The sequence below is a fragment of the Pimephales promelas genome, chromosome 6, assembly GCF_988280905.1.
Source record: "Pimephales promelas chromosome 6, fPimPro1.hap1.1, whole genome shotgun sequence".
Lineage (NCBI taxonomy): Eukaryota > Metazoa > Chordata > Actinopteri > Cypriniformes > Leuciscidae > Pimephales > Pimephales promelas.
Genome location: NC_142774.1, coordinates 4133910 through 4155536, shown reverse-complemented (window position 1 = coordinate 4155536; position 21627 = coordinate 4133910). Strand labels below are relative to the sequence as shown.

General features: G+C 36.5%; 1 protein-coding gene across 1 annotated transcript; it reads left to right on the top strand.

Annotated features, from left to right (window-relative positions):
• The first annotated feature begins 3053 nt into the window (after window positions 1-3053).
• LOC148978471 (cadherin EGF LAG seven-pass G-type receptor 2-like) lies at window positions 3054-19727 on the top strand. The gene is made up of 25 exons (XM_089131958.1): window positions 3054-3197; window positions 4437-4505; window positions 7344-7513; window positions 7644-7688; window positions 7786-7875; window positions 7965-8054; window positions 9249-9362; window positions 9738-9851; window positions 9933-10026; window positions 10317-10429; window positions 10522-10695; window positions 11463-11588; window positions 11688-11939; window positions 12025-12123; window positions 13214-13386; window positions 13499-13647; window positions 13804-14111; window positions 16119-16229; window positions 16650-16841; window positions 16951-17042; window positions 17395-17559; window positions 18159-18356; window positions 18672-18767; window positions 18923-18941; window positions 19062-19727. Exons 1-25 carry the CDS (start codon window positions 3122-3124, stop codon window positions 19074-19076), a joined length of 3144 nt encoding a protein of 1047 aa, XP_088988084.1. The 5' UTR covers window positions 3054-3121; the 3' UTR covers window positions 19077-19727.
• Window positions 19728-21627: the final 1900 nt, after the last annotated feature.

Here is a 21627-nt window from a genome sequence, read left to right as displayed (position 1 = left end):
CCTTGCCATGCAGGTTTTAGACTAATGGTAATTCGGTTTGCCAATATGCGAGAGGATTTGAGAATAACAGTGAAGGAACGCAACTGATACTGGTAGGTAACGTGAGAGTAACACAATGGTGGATGTAGTATGCGTTCAAATTTCATTCATACACTACACACATTCATACTAGGCTTAAGCAGAGTTCACACCACAACTATAACGATTAAGGTGTAATGAAGGATATCTTTGGGATCACCTTCAGTATGATTTTTTTTTTCAGCTGTCAAACGACAAAACACTGAAAGCCAATCAGAATCCATTCTAATTTGAGGTCTTGCGCATTTAAAATGGCAGACGACATTGTAGCTTGTTATTCCTGATATCAAAAATTTTCATTGTTCTGATTCAGCACTGTGGGAAAAATTCCAGGTTCTAATTTGCCCTTAAAGACCAGCTAAATCGATTTTTTCCATATTAATTTCTGAACATTTTAAATGTTTAATAAAGGGGCAAAAGCCGTGAAAATGTTGTTTTTTAGCAGCATTTGTGTAGTCTATATTTCAAATTTTGCGTTTTAAAAATAGAACAACTGTTCATTTTCGTTTTTCAAATACGGGTTAAAAAAGAAAAACGAATGGAGAAAAATTACATGGGCTACATTAAATATTTCAAATAATGTATTTGTAGATAAGTTTGATGTCTTGGGTCCATGTAAATTTGCATGTTCCAAGGCTGGTTGTAATTGCGGCTCGATGAAGGCTACCCTGATTCAAAACTGACGCCAAATGCACCCTCGTGTGGTTTGGATCCACATTTTTATTGATAATAATAACTGTTGAGATGATGGATTGATACATTCGTCATCCTGAATTTTTATAGTAAAATGATTTTGCTTTACAAAGCACATACTGGTGATTAGTGATTCTCATGTGTATAGTAAGCCTATATAAAATGGAGAGTGACGTCACCAGTCGAAATAACTGTACCCCCTGAATCTCACGGTATAATTCGAACACTGCCTACATATGTGCAATTTAAGACTTTAGAAGGCCAAAAAAAGTATAATAAAAAGCTTTAAAAACATGTCAGTGGGCATTAGATTATTTTGTCAATGTCTTTCTTTTTCTCTCAGTCTCCTTATCTTGTCCTATTTTTTCTCCTCCTAAAGCTGAACTTTGACTGATAGTCTTTCATTTTCGTTTGTGTCAGTGAAAAAAACATAGGTAAACATAGGCTTAACTGATAATTATATGTTTGAAACATTCAAGTTAATTTACTTAAAGGCTACCAGGTCAGTATTGCCAACTTCTACAAGCTTTGGAAATTGAAAATAATTTTAAATAAAACAAAATAGGCAATATGTTTAAAGGCACAAAATGAACCTTTGGTCTAATAAAACATTGGTACCTAGTCAACGGTTCTCTGAGATTTGTTTTCATGATAATCGAATGTAAAGAGTTTTATCTCTAAAAACTGTTTAGATTATAAAACGCTAGAATATGGGGGCATATAATTAGTAAAAATAAATCGCTAGTTAATACCACTAACAAGGCTCAAAATAGCCCCACACTAACACAGTAACATAATTAGGGTCCCTACATGCAAAACGAAGCATTGAGAACTTTGCAAGTTTGCAGACCGTTTAATGAGAAGATATTTGGTATCTTCTTAATGTCGAATGCAGTTCCGAACCGTACCGGTCTTTAACCCCTGTATATATATATATATATATATAAAAAAATTAATTAAATAAATACAAACAGTTTAGACGTTTCATAACAAACAGGCAACAAGGTCTGTTTTCAAGGCAACAAGATCGCCACAAATCTGACTTTGTCAATTTCATTCATTTAAATGTCTTTTTTTCTCTATGTTCTGTATAGTTTGTTACCATGCAGAGTGCAGTAGAAATATAGGTAGCAACTAAATTATGTTACAGATTGTGAAAGAACAACATGAACGATTGCAGGTATGGATTTATTTGTATTTTAAAATATTTTATTTTATATCACATACCCTTGTTTAATTTCAGATTTGTACAAAAAGACAAAATGTCTTTGACTGCTCTTCCTTTAACTAACAACACAACCCGAAACAATCAAATTATACCGATTATGCCTGAGTGAACTTTAGTAACATGAACTTCAGGGGAAAATGATAACGTTATATAATTCCTTTTGCAATTCATAATTTATATTTATTGAATCTATTTTCCTGCAGGTGGGATGAGTTGTGTTTTGTGGTGGATTTGTAGCCTCACTGCAAAAAATGCTTTTCTTACTTAGTATTTTTGTCTTGTTTCCAGTCCAAATAAAAATTCTTAAATCAAAAGAAGCATTTTACTACACATGTAAATTACAAGAAATGCACATGTGAGAGATGTGCACAAAAGTTTAAACTTAATCACAAACACATAACTAATCTAAACAAATAAAAATCATGCATATATGGAAAAGTGAAAGTGAATGAGAAACAGAACAAGGGAATGAATCTTTGAAAAGAGTATTTAAATAATAATAATAATAATAATAAACTTTTCTGAGTTATACAGCAGTGTAGAGTGAAATATTCATTGTTTTCACATATCAGAAGTCTTTATATTTGAGTGAAAGGCTAGTCTTTGAGAGATTTTTTTTTTTTTAAATATTAAAAATACAAGTCTAAAATGCAACACTCAATGTTATACAATGTAATAGGATTCCTTACTCAACCTTTCTACCATGGCCTGAAAAAGGGCAAAGACGCCTGATATTGATAAGGTTACTATAAACGATAACATATATAAGATTTTTTTTAAAAATATATTTAAAACTGTATTAATTGTTTTGAAATACATCACACTCAGATTTGGGATATAAACTTTTACTGTTGAATTGGTCTACTAGTGAACCACTGACTGAACTATATAGTTATAAACTATTGTATAAAATTCTTGTCAACTTCTTGTAACATCAACTTCTTTCCAGTAGATCACTCCCACTTCACTCCTGTGTTATTGGACTTTATGAAGCACCTTTGATACCGGAGAATAACATGTTTATGGTATACAATAAGGAACAGCTCAGGGGGAAATTACACAAGGAATATTCATTCTCTCCCCTGCCAGCCTTCATAATACAGGCGGCACTGACAGTGAATTATGGAAAAGATGGATTTATTCAACATTTTATTTATTTTAGCTTGTCTTCATGTACACGGTGTAAGGAGTCCTGTTGGTAAGTCAAATTTATTCATAACCAGCTGAAGTTTAAGATGGTGGGCAGAACTGGAACTTTGTTTACTTGACTGTGTTGTTTACCAAAAAAGAAATGCGACTATCGTATATCCAGATTTTTAATATCTATCTATCTATGGTACATGCCTGTTGTTTATAAACATGTTTTACAGGACAAAGGTCTTCTAATGAAGTAAAATGCTTTTCATGATGATGTTGATTTGTTTACATCATCATTTATATTTTCTATTCTAAGTCTACACACTGTTCATTAACTTAGCTTACTCTCTGAACAACTTGCATGCCATGGTGGCAAATGATTTATGTAAGGAGAAGATTTGAGAATAGCAGTTGAGTAGATATGATTGTTGCTTTATTCCGTATTAATAGATTATGATCCACAAATAAATTAGTAAACATTTAGACATATTCACAAATAAATAGAATGTGATCCACAAATATACGTTTGGAGTTTCACAAACATTTACTAAATTCACAAATAGATAGTCAGCTCAATGTGGCCGTTATCTGATTGGCTTGAAGAAACGGTGGGTGGAGTTAAAACTGTGGCTTGGATTGATACGTAATGGTCTCGAAATAAAATGGAAATAAAATCGAAATAAAACGAAATAAAAATGTTAAACATCTTTTACTTAACCAATTTGTATGGACCTTAGACTTCCTATCTGAGCCAATGCAGAATGAACAAATAATTTCAGTGCAATGCAAATCGTGATTGGTTGGAGCGAGGGCATGCTAGAGTATGATAGGTCAGCGCAATGTGGCTGTTGTCTGATTGACTTGAGTAGACGGTGGGTGGAGTCTACTTATTTGTAAATTTGTCTCCACTCTACATGTCTTGATTTTTTTAGTCTATGGTCTTGACTCTTGACACCAGAAAAAAATAGCAAATTCCACAAATTAATAAATAAAACACATATTTGTGAATATTTTATTGCCAAATGTCATTTTATTTATTTGTGAATTTAATTACTTTTAGTGATACTCCTAAAGATTATTTGTAGATCTCATTATATATCTCTTTACATTTATTAGTGGATCATAATAATTTGGAATAAAGCAACAATTATATCCCCATAGTTGAGCCATACTATTTCAGCTAAATTTCAACAATTTTTAAACTGCATGCTTAATTTCTCTTTTTCAATATATTGTGTATTACTATATTTAGCCTTTTATCTTTTTGTTAAGTCCTTAAACCAATGACTTGTTGTTTAAGGTACCTCAGAGATAAACTGTGAGACTGGAACTAATAAGTATGTAGGGAGTGTCCCGGAGGGATATACAGGTAAGAAATGTCCACAAGACTTAACAAACTAACTATGTATAAACTAGTCTACAATATTAGTTTTTCATTTACAAGCAACAATTTGTTTTTTGATTAATGTAATATTTAGGGGTTATGAACTGCATTTATTATTTTAGAATGTTTCCTGTGCACTTATTACATTACTCTGATTTTTACATCAAAAATTATTTAGAAATAAAATGCATTTTTCCTACCCTTATTTTAGCCCTCTGATTGGAAGCTTGTTTCTGCCACCGAATAAAAAAAAAAAAAAAATTGACTTTTTATCTCAGATTTGTGTGATATAAAGATGCAATTTCGAGTTCTAAAGTCAGAATTGCGAGATATAAAGTCAGTGTTGCGTGGTATAAAGTCAGAATTGTGTGATATAAAGTCGCAATTGCAAGTTATTAAGCCAGAATTGCGAGATATAAAGTCAGAATTGAGTGATAAAAAGTTGCAATTGCAAGTTATTAAGTCAGAATTGTGAGTTATAAAGTCAAAATAAAGTGTTATAAAGTCGCAATTGCGAGTCAAAATAGTCAGAATTGCGTGATTATAAAGTCAGAATTGAGTGACATCAAGTCGCAATTGCGAGTCAAAAAGTCAGAATTGCGAGATATAAAGTCGGAAATTGCGAGTTATAAAGTCAGATTTACGAGATATAAAGTCAGAATTGCCTGATATAGTCAGTGTTGCGTGGTATAAAGTCAGAATCGGGTAATATAAAGTCAGAATTTGTGACAAAGTCAGAATTGCGTGATATAAAGTTAGAATTGCGAGATATAAAGTCAGTGTTGCGTGGTATAAAGTCAGAATTGCGTGATATAAAGTCAGAATTTGTGACAAAGTCAGAATTGCGTGATATAAAGTCAGAATTGCGTATTATAAAGTCGCAATTGCAAGTTATTAAGCCAGAATTGCGAGATATAAAGTCAGAATTGAGTGATAAAAAGTCGCAATTGCAAGTTATTAAGTCAGAATTGTGAGTTATAAAGTCAAAATAAAGTGTTATAAAGTCGCAATTGCGAGTCAAAAAAGGTCAGAATTGCGAGATATAAAGTCAGAAATTGCGAGTTATAAAGTCAGAATTGCAAGTTGTGAAGTCAGAATTGCATGATATCAAGTCAGAATTGCGAGTTATAGTCAGAATTGCGAGTTATAAAGTCAGAATTGCGAATTGTAAAGTCAGAATTGCGTGATATAAAGTCAGAATTGCGAGTTATAGTCAGAATTGAGTGTTATAAAGTCATTATTGCATGATTATAAAGTCAGAATTTGCGTGATATAAAGTCGCAATTGTGAGTTATAAAGTCAGAATTACGAGATGTAAAGTCAGAATTGGGTGATATAAAGTCAGAATTGCGAGATATAAAGTCAGAATTGCGAGATATAAAGTCAGAATTGCGAGTTATAAAGTCAGAATTGGGTGATATAAAGTCAGAATTGCGAGATATAAAGTCAGAATTGCGTGATATAAAGTCAGAATTGTGAGATATAAAGTCAGAATTGTGAGATATAAAGTCAGAATTGCGAGATATAAAGTCAGAATTGTGAGATATAAAGTCAGAATTGCGAGATATAAAGTCAGAATTGTGAGATATAAAGTCAGAATTGCGAGATATAAAGTCAGAATTGCGAGATATAAAGTCAGAATTGGGTGATATAAAGTCAGAATTGTGAGATATAAAGTCAGAATTGTGAGATATAAAGTCAGAATTGTGAGATATAAAGTCAGAATTGCGAGATATAAAGTCAGAATTGTGAGATATAAAGTCAGAATTGGGTGATATAAAGTCAGAATTGCGAGATATAAAGTCAGAATTGCGTGATATAAAGTCAGAATTGTGAGATATAAAGTCAGAATTGCGAGATATAAAGTCAGAATTGCGTGATATAAAGTCAGAATTGTGAGATATAAAGTCAGAATTGCGAGATATAAAGTCAGAATTGCGAGATATAAAGTCAGAATTGTGAGATATAAAGTCAGAATTGCGAGATATAAAGTCAGAAATCCGTGATATAAAGTCAGAATTGCGTGTTATAAAGTCAGAATTGCATGATATAAAGTCAGAATTGCTTGATATAAAGTCAGAATTGAGTGATAAAAAGTCGCAATTGCAAGTTATTAAGTCAGAATTGTGAGTTATGAAGTCAGAATTGCGAGATAAAGTCAGAATTGTGTGATATAAAGTCGCAATTGCAAGTTATTAAGTCAGAATTGTGAGTTATGAAGTCAGAATTGAGTGTAATAAAGCAATTCACTTTTATATTTTTTATTCAGTGGTGGAAACCATCTTCCATAGTTGCAGCTGCAGGCAGTGCTTTGATAAAGACAATACTACGCTCTCTCAAAGTCCGTGGCCAATTGCAGAAGACCTTCGTTATGGAAAATATAAATGTCCACAGAAAGAATTTTTTTAACTCTCAAAAGTAAGTTAGTTGAATGACCTTAAGAATAGGGGTCGGGTCATCTGGGAGGTCATTGGCAAAGGGAGCGTTCTTTGATTGTTTTCTGGATATAATTTAATCACAATGTAAATAACAGAAACAATGTGAAGTTGACCGTTTAGTCACTGGCTTGATTTACTGACACAACAAGGATGTCTTGAGTTCTAAAACTAACAGGATGTTTTTATTTTTCTCATTCTCAATTCATGACCCCTTTAATGTTTTATTAATGTACTGTAGTGTTTTAATGTTGTGGTCATTTGAAACACTTCTCCGTCTGGGCGCAGCATTACAAGTAGTAAAAGTAGTAATGATTGATCAATACTGGCATTATGTTTTAGACAGTCTATGAAGAGTATTAAAATATGCATCTGATCTGGCCTTCAGGAAATGTAGAGGTTATTTCCATCACTAATATCGGACCTGATGATCATCTGGTGCTGGAGGGATATTTTGATTCCATTGCTGAAAACTTTCTGGAGCTGAATTACCTTAATGGAAACTCAAACGCTACTGTACGAACAATCAAACCACTGGATGCTGATGAACTTAAGGAGGTTTGTTTCACTATTATATTTGTTAGATAAAGTATAAAAATATAAAAAGAACATAACCATACATATTACTTTTATAATGGAAGAAAGTGCCACATACTGTATGTCTCTTTGTGTGTTTTATTTCTTCCAGTCAGGAGGGAGTTTGTATTATTCAGTGACCTGCTCAAACACAGGGGTATGTTTATTTACACATTAGCATAATTCAATAAGAATGATGGAAATAGGTATCCTCACATAAATCTTCATTACAAATATTTCATTGTGCATTTCAGCTGAAAAATACACGGGCGCTAGATATTCAGGATGTCAATGACAATCCTCCGATCTTCCAGAATAAAACATACAGCGCCACAGTGTCAGAGGTGTGTGTAATGTCACATCTTAAACAGCAGAAGTGTGTTTGGTCACTCAGAGACTCACATCTCTTTGTAAACTGTGTCTTTTGCTCCAGACGACAGCTGTGGGTTCAGATGTGCTCAGGGTTAAAGCGGAAGATGCTGATGTTTCTCCAGAAAAGAGCAATATTACATATTCTATACAGGTGAGTCTAATTTGATATAATACAAACATAACAGGCTTTCACAAAAGTAAAATTATAGAATACCGTGATAGTAGACGTGTTCCTGGAACTACATTTCTCTGAAAACTTGACCGATTTGCTACTTAGCTGGACAAAAAGTGCAAAAATAATCATACAATTTTTTTAATCCATTTTCCCAAAAGAGAAAAACAAAATTTAAGAGATTTAGTTGGAAATGCTTTATATCAGGTGGTGATGGCGCAGTGGATAAGGGGTGGTGATGCCACCAATGTGTCCCTGAGCAAGACAATTAACCCCTAGTTTCTCCAGACGCGCCCGACTTCTGATGTATATAGCATTACTAAGTCGCTTTGGATAAAAAGCATCAGCTAAATGTTAATATGATTATGCTCACTTTTGTTTAGAAGACTACCATATAGATACTGTTATAGATTTTTTACTAAAACCTAACTATTATAGATTTGTTTCCCTAAAACTAATACTACCATAGTCCATTCGCTAGCATGTCTATATACAGTATATTGCCATATCCAGTCGATAATTCTAACTTACTTGTTTTCTTTCTGCGTGGACAGACAGACAGTCTTGAGTAACTGTCCTTTAAATGCTTATTATTATGGCCAGGAGTTCTCGAGCAGTTCTCAGAGAATCTCAACCGAAAAGAAGATCACAGCAAGCCAGCAAGCCAGACACATCAAAATAGAATCATCATGACTAACATATAACGCTCTATTAAAGGGTACCTATTATGGATTTTTGAAAATTGCCCTTCATGTAGTGTGTAACATAGATCTAAGTGAACGAAAACATACAAAGTTTTAAACATGAAAGTTCACCGTATACAAAGTTATTGTCACTCAAAAGTAAGAGTCGACTGTGAGTCGCTGATATGAATCGTTCGACGAACGATGCTTTTCCTTTGTCTAGTTGACGTCAACAACGGCAAGTTATTTGTTTAAATTGTTTACAACAACTTTAATTTAATTTAAGTTTTTTATGACTTCTAAGTTAATTTTATTATATGGTGGTTAATCAATTTATAAAAAAAATTGAAATATTTAATTTAGATCATATTTAACACTATGTGTAAATATGAATATTAAATGTGTTCAGTTATTTTTTAGAAAATACATAAATATTTGAGTGTAATAATGTGTGAGCTCAGTTTGTGTCATTTAAATCATGTCTTGACAGTCTCCAGCACCAGATGAATTTGAAGTGAGAAGTGACGGAAACATCAGGTTGAAACAACGTCTGAACTACGACAATGCTAAAGAGTACATCTTCACTGTGCAAGCTACAGACAAAGTAAAGACAAACTTTGACATGCCAGTCCCACATCCATTTTACTAAGCATTGCTTTACATTTAGAATAGTTTCCCAAAAGTGAAAATTATTTTACTCACCCACAAAAGTTGTCACTGGGGCGTTACTCTTACAAAAGGTACACCTTTGTATCCTTCTTTACACCTAAAGGGTGCAGGCATATTATTAGTACCTCAAAGATATGTAAAACATTCTGTAAGGGTGCCACTCCAATGCCCCTTTTTTCTGAGAGTGCAGGACTTACTTTCTTCTGTTTAGTAGAATTGTCCAAACTGCTTTTTCCCATTCATTGAAATATTTTATTTTAGATATATAGTTTTTATATAGATGATATTAAAACAGTATGTTTTTTTGCAGGACAAAGAAGAATTCAGTGACACCACAACAGTTACAATAACAGTTGAAGATTTTGACAATCTAAACCCTTATTTTGATCACAGTTTCTACAAGGCATCCATTGAGGAAAATCAGGTAAATGACGTCATGATCAATATTCAAACGCATGTCTGAACAAACAAATGAACCCTTCATGTCTTTTCTGTCCATGCACAGGTAGGACCGTTTTCAGAAGTCACTCCTGAGGCCATAAAAGCTCAAGATGGCGACACGGGCATCAACGAGACTGTACTTTACAGCATAACAGCAGGTGCTGTTAACAGAAGACACTTGCATGACACGAGTCCTAATCTAAATAACCTCCTCCACCCGTTTCCCAATCAAGTTTCTCTGTAGATGCGTGAGAGCAAGAGTGAAACACTGATTTTAATTCTGATAATACAAAAAAATTCCACCCAACTCTAGTCAAGCACAGTAAATGTGATAAAACAAGTACTTTACACTGCTAATAACACACTTCTGTTTGAATAAACAAATATAGTCATATTCTATATTAAGTTTCTGATAATAAAACAGCAAATATCCACATTTCTGTTCCAGTCTTTCCAAATGAATATCAGAGTAACTTTGACATCGATCAAAACAGTGGAGTCATCTCTGTGAAAACGGCACTAGACAGAGAGGAAATCGACCAGATAACGGTTCACATACAGGTATCAGACGTTTCTGAAGACATTCATGAATCTAAAGAGGTTTCAGTAATGTGTTTGTTAATATTTTCTATTCATGATTTCCTTATAAATAGGCAACTCAGCAGGATGATGCCAGTAAGACGGCTAACACTGTGGTGTCCGTCACCATTGAGGATGTGAACGACAACCCTCCAAAATTTGACCAGGATGAGTACACCGTATCTATTCTGGAAAATTCACCACAGTCTCAGTTTGTGCTTCAGACTAGAGTCACTGATCTAGACCTGGTACAGTTCCTGAAAACATCACTGTCTCTTTGTAAAGTAGATAAAAAACACAAAAATAAAAATTACAGTTCTGGCAGGTCACGTTAGTCAAGCTCGCATCACCTGACTCCACGATGATCCACATCTATCTATAGGAATGTGACGCCTATCACTGTATGCATATAATACAGTATCCCTCCTCCATCCCCAGCTCCTCCTCTCGCCTGAATCAGAATAAATTCTCGAATTATGTTGTACTTTAAAATCTTGAATTTATTATATATGCATACATTCATGTTGGTTCTGTTCTGTTTACCCTAAGGGGGGTTATTGCTGCTCTTATCCATGCTATGCTACAGGGAGTTCTCGCCCAGAAAAGAAACATATCGCCAATCCAAACTGGATGCTAATTGTCATATTATATTTTGCGATAGTGGTCCTGATCTACTAATTTCTTGCACATGCGTCGTGGCGCTCTAATGAACTCACTCAGAGGCCCACACAGAAGAAAATGCATTGTTGAATAAAGCCTTTATTTTCAGGGAGGGTTGCGCACAAAAAGTATTCTCGTCGCTTGATAAACTTAAGGTGTATGTAACTTTTTGACGAAAATGCCATAATATGCTAGCAGACGTTTAGGAAACATATTGCACCTTTAAAACTCTCTTCTAACTCCCCAAGTCTTTAAACTTAAATCAAGCTGATATAAACTTCCTATTAAGGTTGTCAAGCCAACATTCAAAGTTTGTTTTTATGTACTTACCTTATCTAGTTTTCTCTCCGATCAGGGTGGGTTCTCTAAAGGTCACTTTATCATGGAGAGCGATACCTTCGCTATCAACAGTCAAGGAGTAATATCACTCCGCAGCGACGCTACCTTGGATAGAGAAACTGTAGACAATTACATCCTACAGGTACAAAAGCAATCACATTAATTTCTTAAATGCAACTACTTACAAAATGTTCAGGATGACTATTCATTCTGTATGGGATGCTTGCATTGTCTTTCTCAGGTTGTAGCTGTAGACCAGCCTGTCAATGGTTTAAGCTCCACAGCTCAGGTCATCATCACTGTTCTGGACGTCAACGACAACAACCCACAATTCCTTCCTCTCCCAGAGATCATTGAGATTCAGGAAGGTGTGTACACACCCTCATCACCTGGAGATGTGTGCAAAATCTCAGCCACAGACGCCGACATTGGAGACAACGGTCGTGTCGCCATCACTACTTTCTCACACAGTGAAATATTCAGATTCAGAGAGGTGAGGACATAAACATATTTAGACATGACAATGTATTGTCAGATGTTCAGATCTAAAAATCTATTCCTTTATTTCATTCCTTCAGGATGGGACTCTAGAAGCTATCGAGGAGCTGGATCGAGAGATACAGGATGTGTATGATGTGCTCATTGTTGCTATGGATCATGGGATGGCACAGGGAAATGTAATTTGTAATTAATGTAATTTTTAATGATTTCCATGATGTGACTCTGCACTTCAGTGCAGTTTTGAGTCTCTTCATGGACTGCAAGTGCATATCTCGAAATGCAAGCTCCAATCTGTCCATTAAGCTTTATGCAATATATGGAGGTCAGAGTGTAAATATCTGCCAGGATACAAATTGTGACAAATGACAAAAAAGTACAAATTCAAAGCTCTGGATATCTGATACTAAAGCTAAACTCTACAGGAAAGTGGATGTCAAGGCCAGAGTTGAGAACCCCTGCTACAAAGGTTACAAATGACACATATAGCAAACCAGAGGCAGAATTATTATATCTATTTTAATCTGTAGATCCAACTCTATATTGATATTCAAAGCTCTTGATACCTGATACAAGTACAATCCTTGAAGGAGTAGTTCACTTTTGAAAAAACTTTTGCTGATAATTTACTCACCCCCATGTCATCCAAGATGTCCATTTCTTTCATTATTCAGTCGGAAAAAAAAAAAACGGTTCAAGGCCCAAAAGACACTTTCAGTACAAACTGCAAACTGTTCAAATGACTTTAAACAATTCCAGACGACGAATAAGGGTCTTATCAAGCGAAACGATCGATCATTTAAAAAAAAAAAGTTTAAGTTTTATAAGCTCAAATGCTCTGTTCTGTGACGCACGTTCGTGACTCTCCTGTTCGAACTCGTTCATCAAAATGAACAAATCTTTTTACAAGACATTTGGTTCATTCAACGAACAAAATGAACGAATTTGAGCTTATAAAACTTAAACTATTTTTTTAAATGAGCGATCGTTTCGTTTGATAAGATTCATCATCTGAAATCGTTTAAACTGTTTGGTTCCCAGTAAAGTCCATTATATGGAGAAAAATGCTGGAATGTTTTCATCAAAAACCTTAATTTCTTTTCGACTGAAGAAAGAAAGACATGGACATCTTGGATGACACGGGGGTGAGTAAATTATCAGCAAAAGTTTTTTGAAAAGTGAACTACTCCTTTAAGTTAGATACTACACATTGCAAATATGAACTTTTGGTCTGCACTACAAAGGATTTGTGGGGTTCATTTTCTGCAGAACATCACCACATTGAGGGTCAGTATCACAGACGTCAATGACAACGCTCCAGTTTTCAGCTCTGACACATACAGCAAAAGCATTCTGGTTAGAGATGCCAAGGTTGGAGCGGTGCTGCTGACGCTCTCGGCCACAGATAAAGACGCTGGAATCAACTCGCTAATCAGTTACAGGTAATCTTAAGACTAAACTTTCATTAAGATCAATAATCTGAAGGCTAAACCATGAACACACGTACCTACATAACTCCTTTAAGACAGATGCATGAATGTTGTGTTTCTGTAGTTTCTCTGAAGGCTCATCAATGGTCGCATTGGATGCCGACACAGGAAACATCACTTTGACCTCTGACCTTAGTGAGGTCACAGAAGACACACTGCTAAACCTCACTGCCATAGCGACAGATCATGGAACACCACCAAAATCTGATGAAGGTTTGGGGCTTAGTTTGCGTAATTCCTGTAGAGATTCTGGTGTTAAAAAATTTAGATAATGTGGGCAATTCTTATTGGGAGCCGTTAATTCCCTCTTCAGTATTCAAATCTTCTCTAATAAATAAGTCAAGATTAACATCTTTCTTCTCTCTGTAGCCGAAGTCTTGATCTACTTCAAAATTGCCTCTCTCACTGAGGGTGTGAGTTTTGAAAACTCCTCCTACAAGTTCACAATAAAGGAGAATGAACCTGAGGCCTCAACAGTGGGGACGGTCAAGGCATTCACAGGAAGTCCACTGGTTTCAGTCAGCTATAACATGAAGACACATGAGGATATCTTCTCTGTGGATGGTGAGGGAACCATAAAAGCTCTGAGACCCCTGGACAAGGAGGAAGAGGAGTGGTACATCCTCACAGTAGAAGCCATAGACTCCAGAACTCCTGCAAACACTGCAGAGACAACGGTACTGTTCTTACTATAAACTGAGGACAGAAACAAACTCTACTCAAGTGCAGCTTGTATTGCAGCTGCCAGTCTCTGCTTTAACCGAGGAGTTTAAGTGTGCCAAAGTCAGGCTGGAAAATGACCTTAGTAGAGTCACGTGACAAATGTGTAAGGGAGGCAGCCCCTGTGTTAAAAACTGGTAGGAAGTGGTCAGCAGAGAAAGCTGTAGTAGAGGCAAAGGCTGCCCTTCATATTGGGGATATTGTGGGACAGGTACAGCATGGAAGAGGGGGTTTTGGGCTTAGCGTAGCTTCTCCTAAGTGGCACAAGGCAGGCCCAGCCCAAAGGAGGAAGCTGGTAGTCAACGAGGTGTGAAAGCAGGAGGAGAAGATGAGGTGTATAAAGGCCATTTGCCAGGCCAAGCAGGGAGAGTGTGGAACAACGCAAGTTGGGCTGGTAAGACCTTTGGTCAATGGAAGAGAGTAGGATCAGTTTCCTTATAAGGTCAACATATGATGTCCTCCCATCACCGCAGAACCTAAACCTCTGGGTAGGAGAGGATCCCTCTTGTCCTTTGTGTTCATCACCTGCCACATTAAGGCACACTCTGACAGGATGTAAGGTGCCTCTTAGCCAGGGTCGGTTTACTTGGCGCCATGACCAAGTACTGCAATGTTTGGCTTTATCATTGGAGGGCAAGCGTAGTATGACCAATAAGTTGCCGCCTGCAAAACATTACACGCAGAAGACAATATTCCTCCGCCCAGGCGAGCAACCACCAAGAAAAGGTGTTAACACCAATTATCGCCCAGGACAACTGGAAACTGCTAGGGACTGGAAGATGCTGGCTGATCTTGATCAACGGCTTATTTTTCCACCTGAGATTGTTACCACTAACTTACAACCAGATATTGTTTTTGTGGTCTGGATCAGCACGCATTGTTCAGCTGATAGAGCTAACAGTGCCATGGGAGGATGCGGTAGATGAAGCATATGAGAGGAAGAAATTGCGGTATACTCATCTGGCCACTGAGGTTGCGTCGCACAGTAAAGAACTTATCTGAAGCAGCAGAAAGGAGCAGCTCTGGCTGTGGTTGAGACGGAAAGATTCTAGCTGGCTATGTACAGGCCGCCACGCTACGGTTTCGTAGAATTCTTGAAGAGTCTGTTTGTATAGGCTGCACTGAAATTACAGTCATTACGTTCCTGTCTATATTGTTTGAATGACGGTGGTTGGCCAGATATTGTGGTTTGCGGTAGATGGTATGCCATACGGAACCGTTTGCCACTGAAACTGCTTAATAACGCACCAATGGGGCTCGACAGCCATTATCAAACGGGTTGGAGCGTATGGTTGGGTTGCGCGTTATTGTGGTTAGGTCTCTGTAGGGGTCAGTAAGCTGGGCTGAGTTGAGTGGGGGACGAGGGGGGTGACTCTGGGACGCCAGGGTCACTGTCGAGCCCTCTTGATGTGTCGTGGGCTAGTCGACGAAACACTGAGGACGGAAGGTGCCCACTTGAAGACCCTAGAGATGTCCCCTACTCGGCTCAATCCAGACGGTTGTCGTGGTGGTCCACTAGGGAGACCACACTGTAGTTGCAGCCGTCGTGTGTGCTGACGCGGCAAGTACACTGCAGCCGTTAACGCCGGACAGAAGGGGAGTCACACCACCATATGGAAAGAAGCGTAAATGGATAGAGAAGCATAGTTTACTATAAAGCTACGTCTTAGCTTACCTTGGCGAAAGCCAAGTATAAATCAGCATGAAGTTTTAACATCTACTCTCGTGTAATGTAAATCACAATTTACATTAATACATGTACATATGTATCAGAATGCAATGACACAAGCTTGTGCAGCTACATGTGTTTGAAGTGTTTGCATTCCCACACTTAGAATAGAGTAAGTTTCTGGTCTAAGTACTTCTCTTCAAGCACATCGAAATCAAAATTTATCTTCTTAAGAGAAAGCTGTCACAGGGGTCATTTATATTTGTATTTGACTTTTTTCTCTCACAATCTTCAGGTCAGTGTTCAGGTTGAGAACGTGAATGAGGCTCCTGTGTTTGACGCTGAAATATATAAAGGAGAGATTTTCAGTATCGCTCCATACAAATATCCTATAGTGAAGGTCCAGGTGAGTGTGGCTTGGCTTATTCATCAGATATAAATGCAGTGGATGTAGTCTGATCTATTTTATAATTAGTGGTGTTCACTAAGGCAGACATTTCTCTTACTAATATTACTGTTTTTTCTCCTGACATTTAACATTTGATCTCTAAAATGTTTTCCCCAAAGCAGCTTAGAAAAATGGTTCAGTGAGGTTTTACATAGAACTCTAAGATTCCTGACTCAATTTTAAAGAACCGTTCATATTTAAGTAGAAAATACTTTCATGTTTAACAGGTTATTAAGAAAATTCTTTTGATAACTTATGTTTATGAGCTGCTTACTTTATTAGATGTAATTAATATTAAAAATTAAATCCAATTTTTACAATTGATTTCATAAATGTATTGTAGTTAAACTGGCTGAAATGTGGTGGTGTGTCCCTCAGGCATGGGACCCTGATGTGGGCGAGAGCTCAGAACTGAAGTATTCCCTGATGGAGTCTACAACTCTGCTGGATGTGGAGGCAAGCACTGGTCAAATCTACGTACTGGATGCATCCAGATTCGGAGACAATCAGTTCACCTTTCAGGTTAAAGCCACTGATAAACATGGGCTGTTCACGACTACAAGACTACAGGTGAGCAGAAACAGAGGGAGAAAAAAGAGAAAGCTTTGTAAGACCAATGGCATTGATTGAGAACAGAACACCTTTACAAAGATGGGCTTCTTGTGTTTGCCACATGCAGATCGAAGTAAAACAAAGTTTTGACAGCATTGCAGTCATTTCCCTAAACCAGCCCGTATACATAGTGGAGAAGAATATAGCAGAGATGGAAGAGTGAGTAATCTCTGTTTGTTATTGAAACATGTAAACAGAATAAGAGCATTTCCATTTGTGAAGTGTTAATGTGTTTTGAGCTAAGAATGTAAATAGAAAAAATTATTTTTAATTTTCAAAATAATTTAAAAATGAATTATTTTACTCACCTCATGGCATTCCTAATCTGTTGCTTCTGCTGTTTTCACTGAAATACAAAAGAAAATGTTCATACAGCTCTTTTCCACACAATGTCAGTAAAGACCATTTTAAATAAGACAAAACAAAACTGTTTTACAAATTGGACTGAATTGGTACTTCTCACCTGCTCTTATTGTTCAATAGACCATCTGATAGTGTGCTTTTTCCTCAGTTCAATGGGGAAAGTTTTAGGCTGGACTGTGAAAATCCTCAGTGTGAGAGCTGAGGATAGGACTGAGATGCGCACCAATCTTCGAGAATCTACAGGCAAGACTTACACCAGTTTCATCGCCATGGACTCCAGTGGTGCGCTCATCCAAGCCACGGAGGTCAAAGAGTAAGTTGAACTAATATTAGTTTATTCAGACTAAACTGTAAAAAGATGAACGTTATGAATGAACGTTACTGTGAACGCGTTCATTCTGATTCTGGTGTCTGTGAAAGCATGCTCTCTCAGTTCAACTTCGTTCAATCGGGTGCCAGATTTCCCAGCTTAAACGCACGTAAACAGTCTTAATATGTAGCAAATATGTAAGGCTCAACTAAACCAAACACTGATCACCATAATGGTGACTTAAAAATTATGGTTTTCTCCTTCAGTGATTCTCCTTGTTAACATCTGGTGTCTTTAATAATGCCCAATCATCACTCAATTATTCACTTCATTATCTCATTAACTTCAACACTGCTTCAGTGTTCATTTAACGCTGGGGATTTTACTGTGTAGATTAAGATGATGCTTAGGTGAGACTTGCGTCTCGAATGGTGATGCTAATTCACAAGAGAGAGTTCAAATGTTAATTTCCAGAAAGGTCCTTTGCCTTCTCAGGGAGTGATTGTTTCTCAACCAGACTGCCCACATTTTCTTACACATGTAATTATAATAAGGATGAGAGAGTGTTATGGCCTGAAACTTAAATATCTTCACTTGCACAGGAAACTGAACACTGAGAACAAAGATTTAACTTTTGAGCTGGAGAAAGTTTTTGGACCTGGTTTGGAAATCAAAGTGGAGGACAGTTCTGGAGGCTCTGGAGAATCCAGTCAAACCGTCACAATCGCTCTCATCGCTGTCAGTGTTGTGCTGGCTGTAGTCAGTGTGACTTTAGCGTTGAAGATTATCCATCTTGTCAGGTAAGATATTACTGGCCATATACAGTAACTGCGTTCTTTCTTTCTTTCTTTCTTTCTTTCGTGAATGACCGAATAATAACTTAATTTGTAACTAACATGAAAAGAACAGCTTAAAGTCAACATGAAATCAGGATTGATTAAATTGTCTGTTCTGTTTCATGTGTACTATACAGCTTTCCTAAAACGCTGTAATGTTTAGTGATAAAATTATGTTTCAAGTTGAACATTGCTCATGTTTTAGGGGTCATTTTTTCAAAGTGAAGAAACTGATTATGTTTGGTAAATTAGTAATAATATATATTTTTGCTGACGCAGGAAAAAGGGCACCAAGTCTGATGGACAAAGTTTAAGTACTGGCATTGATCTACCTGAAAGGAAAGTCAGTATTGACCGCCTTGTTGACTTCGACGTGTAAGTGCAAAAATATCGTTAAAATATCTGATACAAAAAGTTTGAAAAGATTGTTCTCAAACACAAAATTGATATTATGCATCAGTTAGCATGTTTTATCTGCATTGATTTGTATTGAGATGTTTGACTAAACATGTTTCTTCTTTTGTTAACAGAGACCAAGAACCAATAAGGGTAAAGCCCTTTGCTGTAACAACAAACTCACAGAGTTTTCATTAAGTATCATTTTTTTCATTAAACATGAAATATAAATTCTTATTTATAGTTTTGTTCCTCATGTTTTGTGTTTCCCAGGATGAGGTTGAATAAAAATTGACAGAGAATCAGAGAATGGAAGTGATAATGGTGGAAACAGCATCTCTGCCCTCTGAAAACACCCTGATGGATCAAAGCTCCTCTTCTTCTCAGTGGTGTACAAGACTTCATGAACTTATGTCTTGATTAAGTAACATTTATAGCCCTGATCCTAAACTTGAGGTGTAGGCAGCTGTTAAGGGTTGAGTTCCTATGGACGAAACAACTCAAGCATCGGGACTTCTAAAGACAGAAATCAGGCTCTGGGCTTCAGCATTACAGGATTAACATCTCTGATCATGTGTCCTCAGTTCCAGGATCAGCCGTCAATGACAAACTCAAGCCACAACAGACACAACACAGGGCCAATTCCCTTCAAAGAGACGAGCATCACTTTGCTCCACTCATTACGCATTACTGTCTCACAGTGGCTGTCTGGATCACCCGACATGAAGTCGGACGTCACTGACACTTTATTCTGAACTGAAATGTTATTTTAAAACAGAATTCATACTGAAAAATACAGATGTTAAGACAGATGTAGCAGTCCTGTACAGCAAACAGGAGAGATGGTGCTGGATACGCCAGTCATTGGATTGATTCCCAAGGAATACAAGAACTGCCAAATGTATAAATGTAAATAAATGTAGATTTATTTTTTAAATATAGCTTCTGTGTCTTTAATTCACATTTGGCATTTGGTAAACTAACAAAAGTGTGTTATGTTAGAGATATTTACTTACATTTCCAGGTAAAATATTTATGGGAATTCACCATTGGCGGTGCGGGATAAATGGTTATCTTTCAAAGTCCCTCTGCATGCAATAGGATTAGCGCTACAACTAACCAGAGCGTTTTCCAACCAGCGGAGCTAGTAATAGATTCAACTTTTGCCGCATCTGGTCGGCAAAACTATGAACACATCTTGCTTTTTTAAGAATTTCTTTGTTCTTTCGTTCTTTGTTCTTTTCTCAAAGAAAAGCTTAACTCTAAATCCTCCAGAGAGTCGGGCTTAACATAATCACGGCCAAAGCCGATTCGAAAGTTACACGTAGCAAGGAACCGTTGCAACTCTGTCATCATTATGTTAAGCCCGACTGCCAACTCTATACACGATGTGATTGGCCTGACTAGAGTTTGGTTTTTCTAGCTTGAAAGCCAACGGAGAGTTGCTAGACCCTGGCTGCAAAATAAAATTTGCTGCCGCTAGGGTGCATCTAGATTGCTATAGGCTAGAAAAAGGGTCCTTAATGAAGGAATTTGGTTGAATGCTTTGGTTTGGAATTTTCCATCAAACAACATATACTAAAAAAAATGTCTAATTGTTACTTTTAATGATGTATTTAATTTAGTAAAATGCTGGAAGAAAAGTTTGCAACATTTGTTTTATGAAGATGTATGTATGAAGATCTTAAATGCTGTTACAGATAAATGGAGTTTGACTAGTCAAAATGTATTTAAAGATAGGCTATCCCAAATCAGATTTCTTACTGGTGCTAATATACTTGTAGATACCTCTAGTCTAAATAATATTTTGACAAGATCCAATATACATTTATGGATAGTCAAAACATAGTTTTACATGTTAATACAGGGCCTTGCCATGCAGGGGTTTTAGACTAATGGTAATTCGGTTTGCCAATATGCGAGAGGATTTGAGAATAACAGTGAAGCGACGCAACTGATACTGGTAGGTAACGTGAGAGTAACACAATGGTGGATGTAGTATACGTTCAAATTTCATTCATACACTACACACATTCATACTAGGCTTAAGCAGAGTTCACACCACAACTATAACGATTAAGGTGTAATGAAGGATATCTTTGGGATCACCTTCAGTATGATTTTTTTTTCAGCTGTCAAACGACAAAACACTGAAAGCCAATCAGAATCCATTCTAATTTGAGGTCTTGCGCATTTAAAATGGCAGACGACATTGTAGCTTGTTATTCCTGATATCAAAAATTGTCATTGTTCTGATTCGGTTGTAATTTGCCCTTAAAGACCACCAAGATCGATTTTTTCCATATTAATTTCTGAACATTTTAAATGTTTAATAAAGGGGCAAAAGTAATGAAAATGTTGTTGTTTTTTAGCAGCATTTGTGTAGTCTATATTTCAAATTTTGCGTTTTAAAAATAGAACAACTGTTCATTTTCGTTTTTCAAACCATGTAAATTTGCGTGTTCCAAGGCTGGTTGTAATTGCGGCTCGACGAAGGCTACCCTGATTCAAAACTGACGCCAAATGCACCCTCGTGTGGTTTGCATCCACATTTTTATTGATAATAATAACTGTTGAGATGATGGATTGATACATTCATCATCCTGAATTTTTATAGTAAAATGATTTTGCTTTACAAAGCACATACTGGTGATTAGTGATTCTCATGTGTGTAGAAAGCCTATATAAAATGGAGAGTGACGTCACCAGTCGAAATAACTGTACCCCCTGAAGCTCACGGTATAATTCGAACACTGCCTACATATGTGCAATTTAAGACTTTAGAAGGCCAAAAAAAGTATAATAAAAAGCTTTACATGTCAGTGCGCATTAGATTATT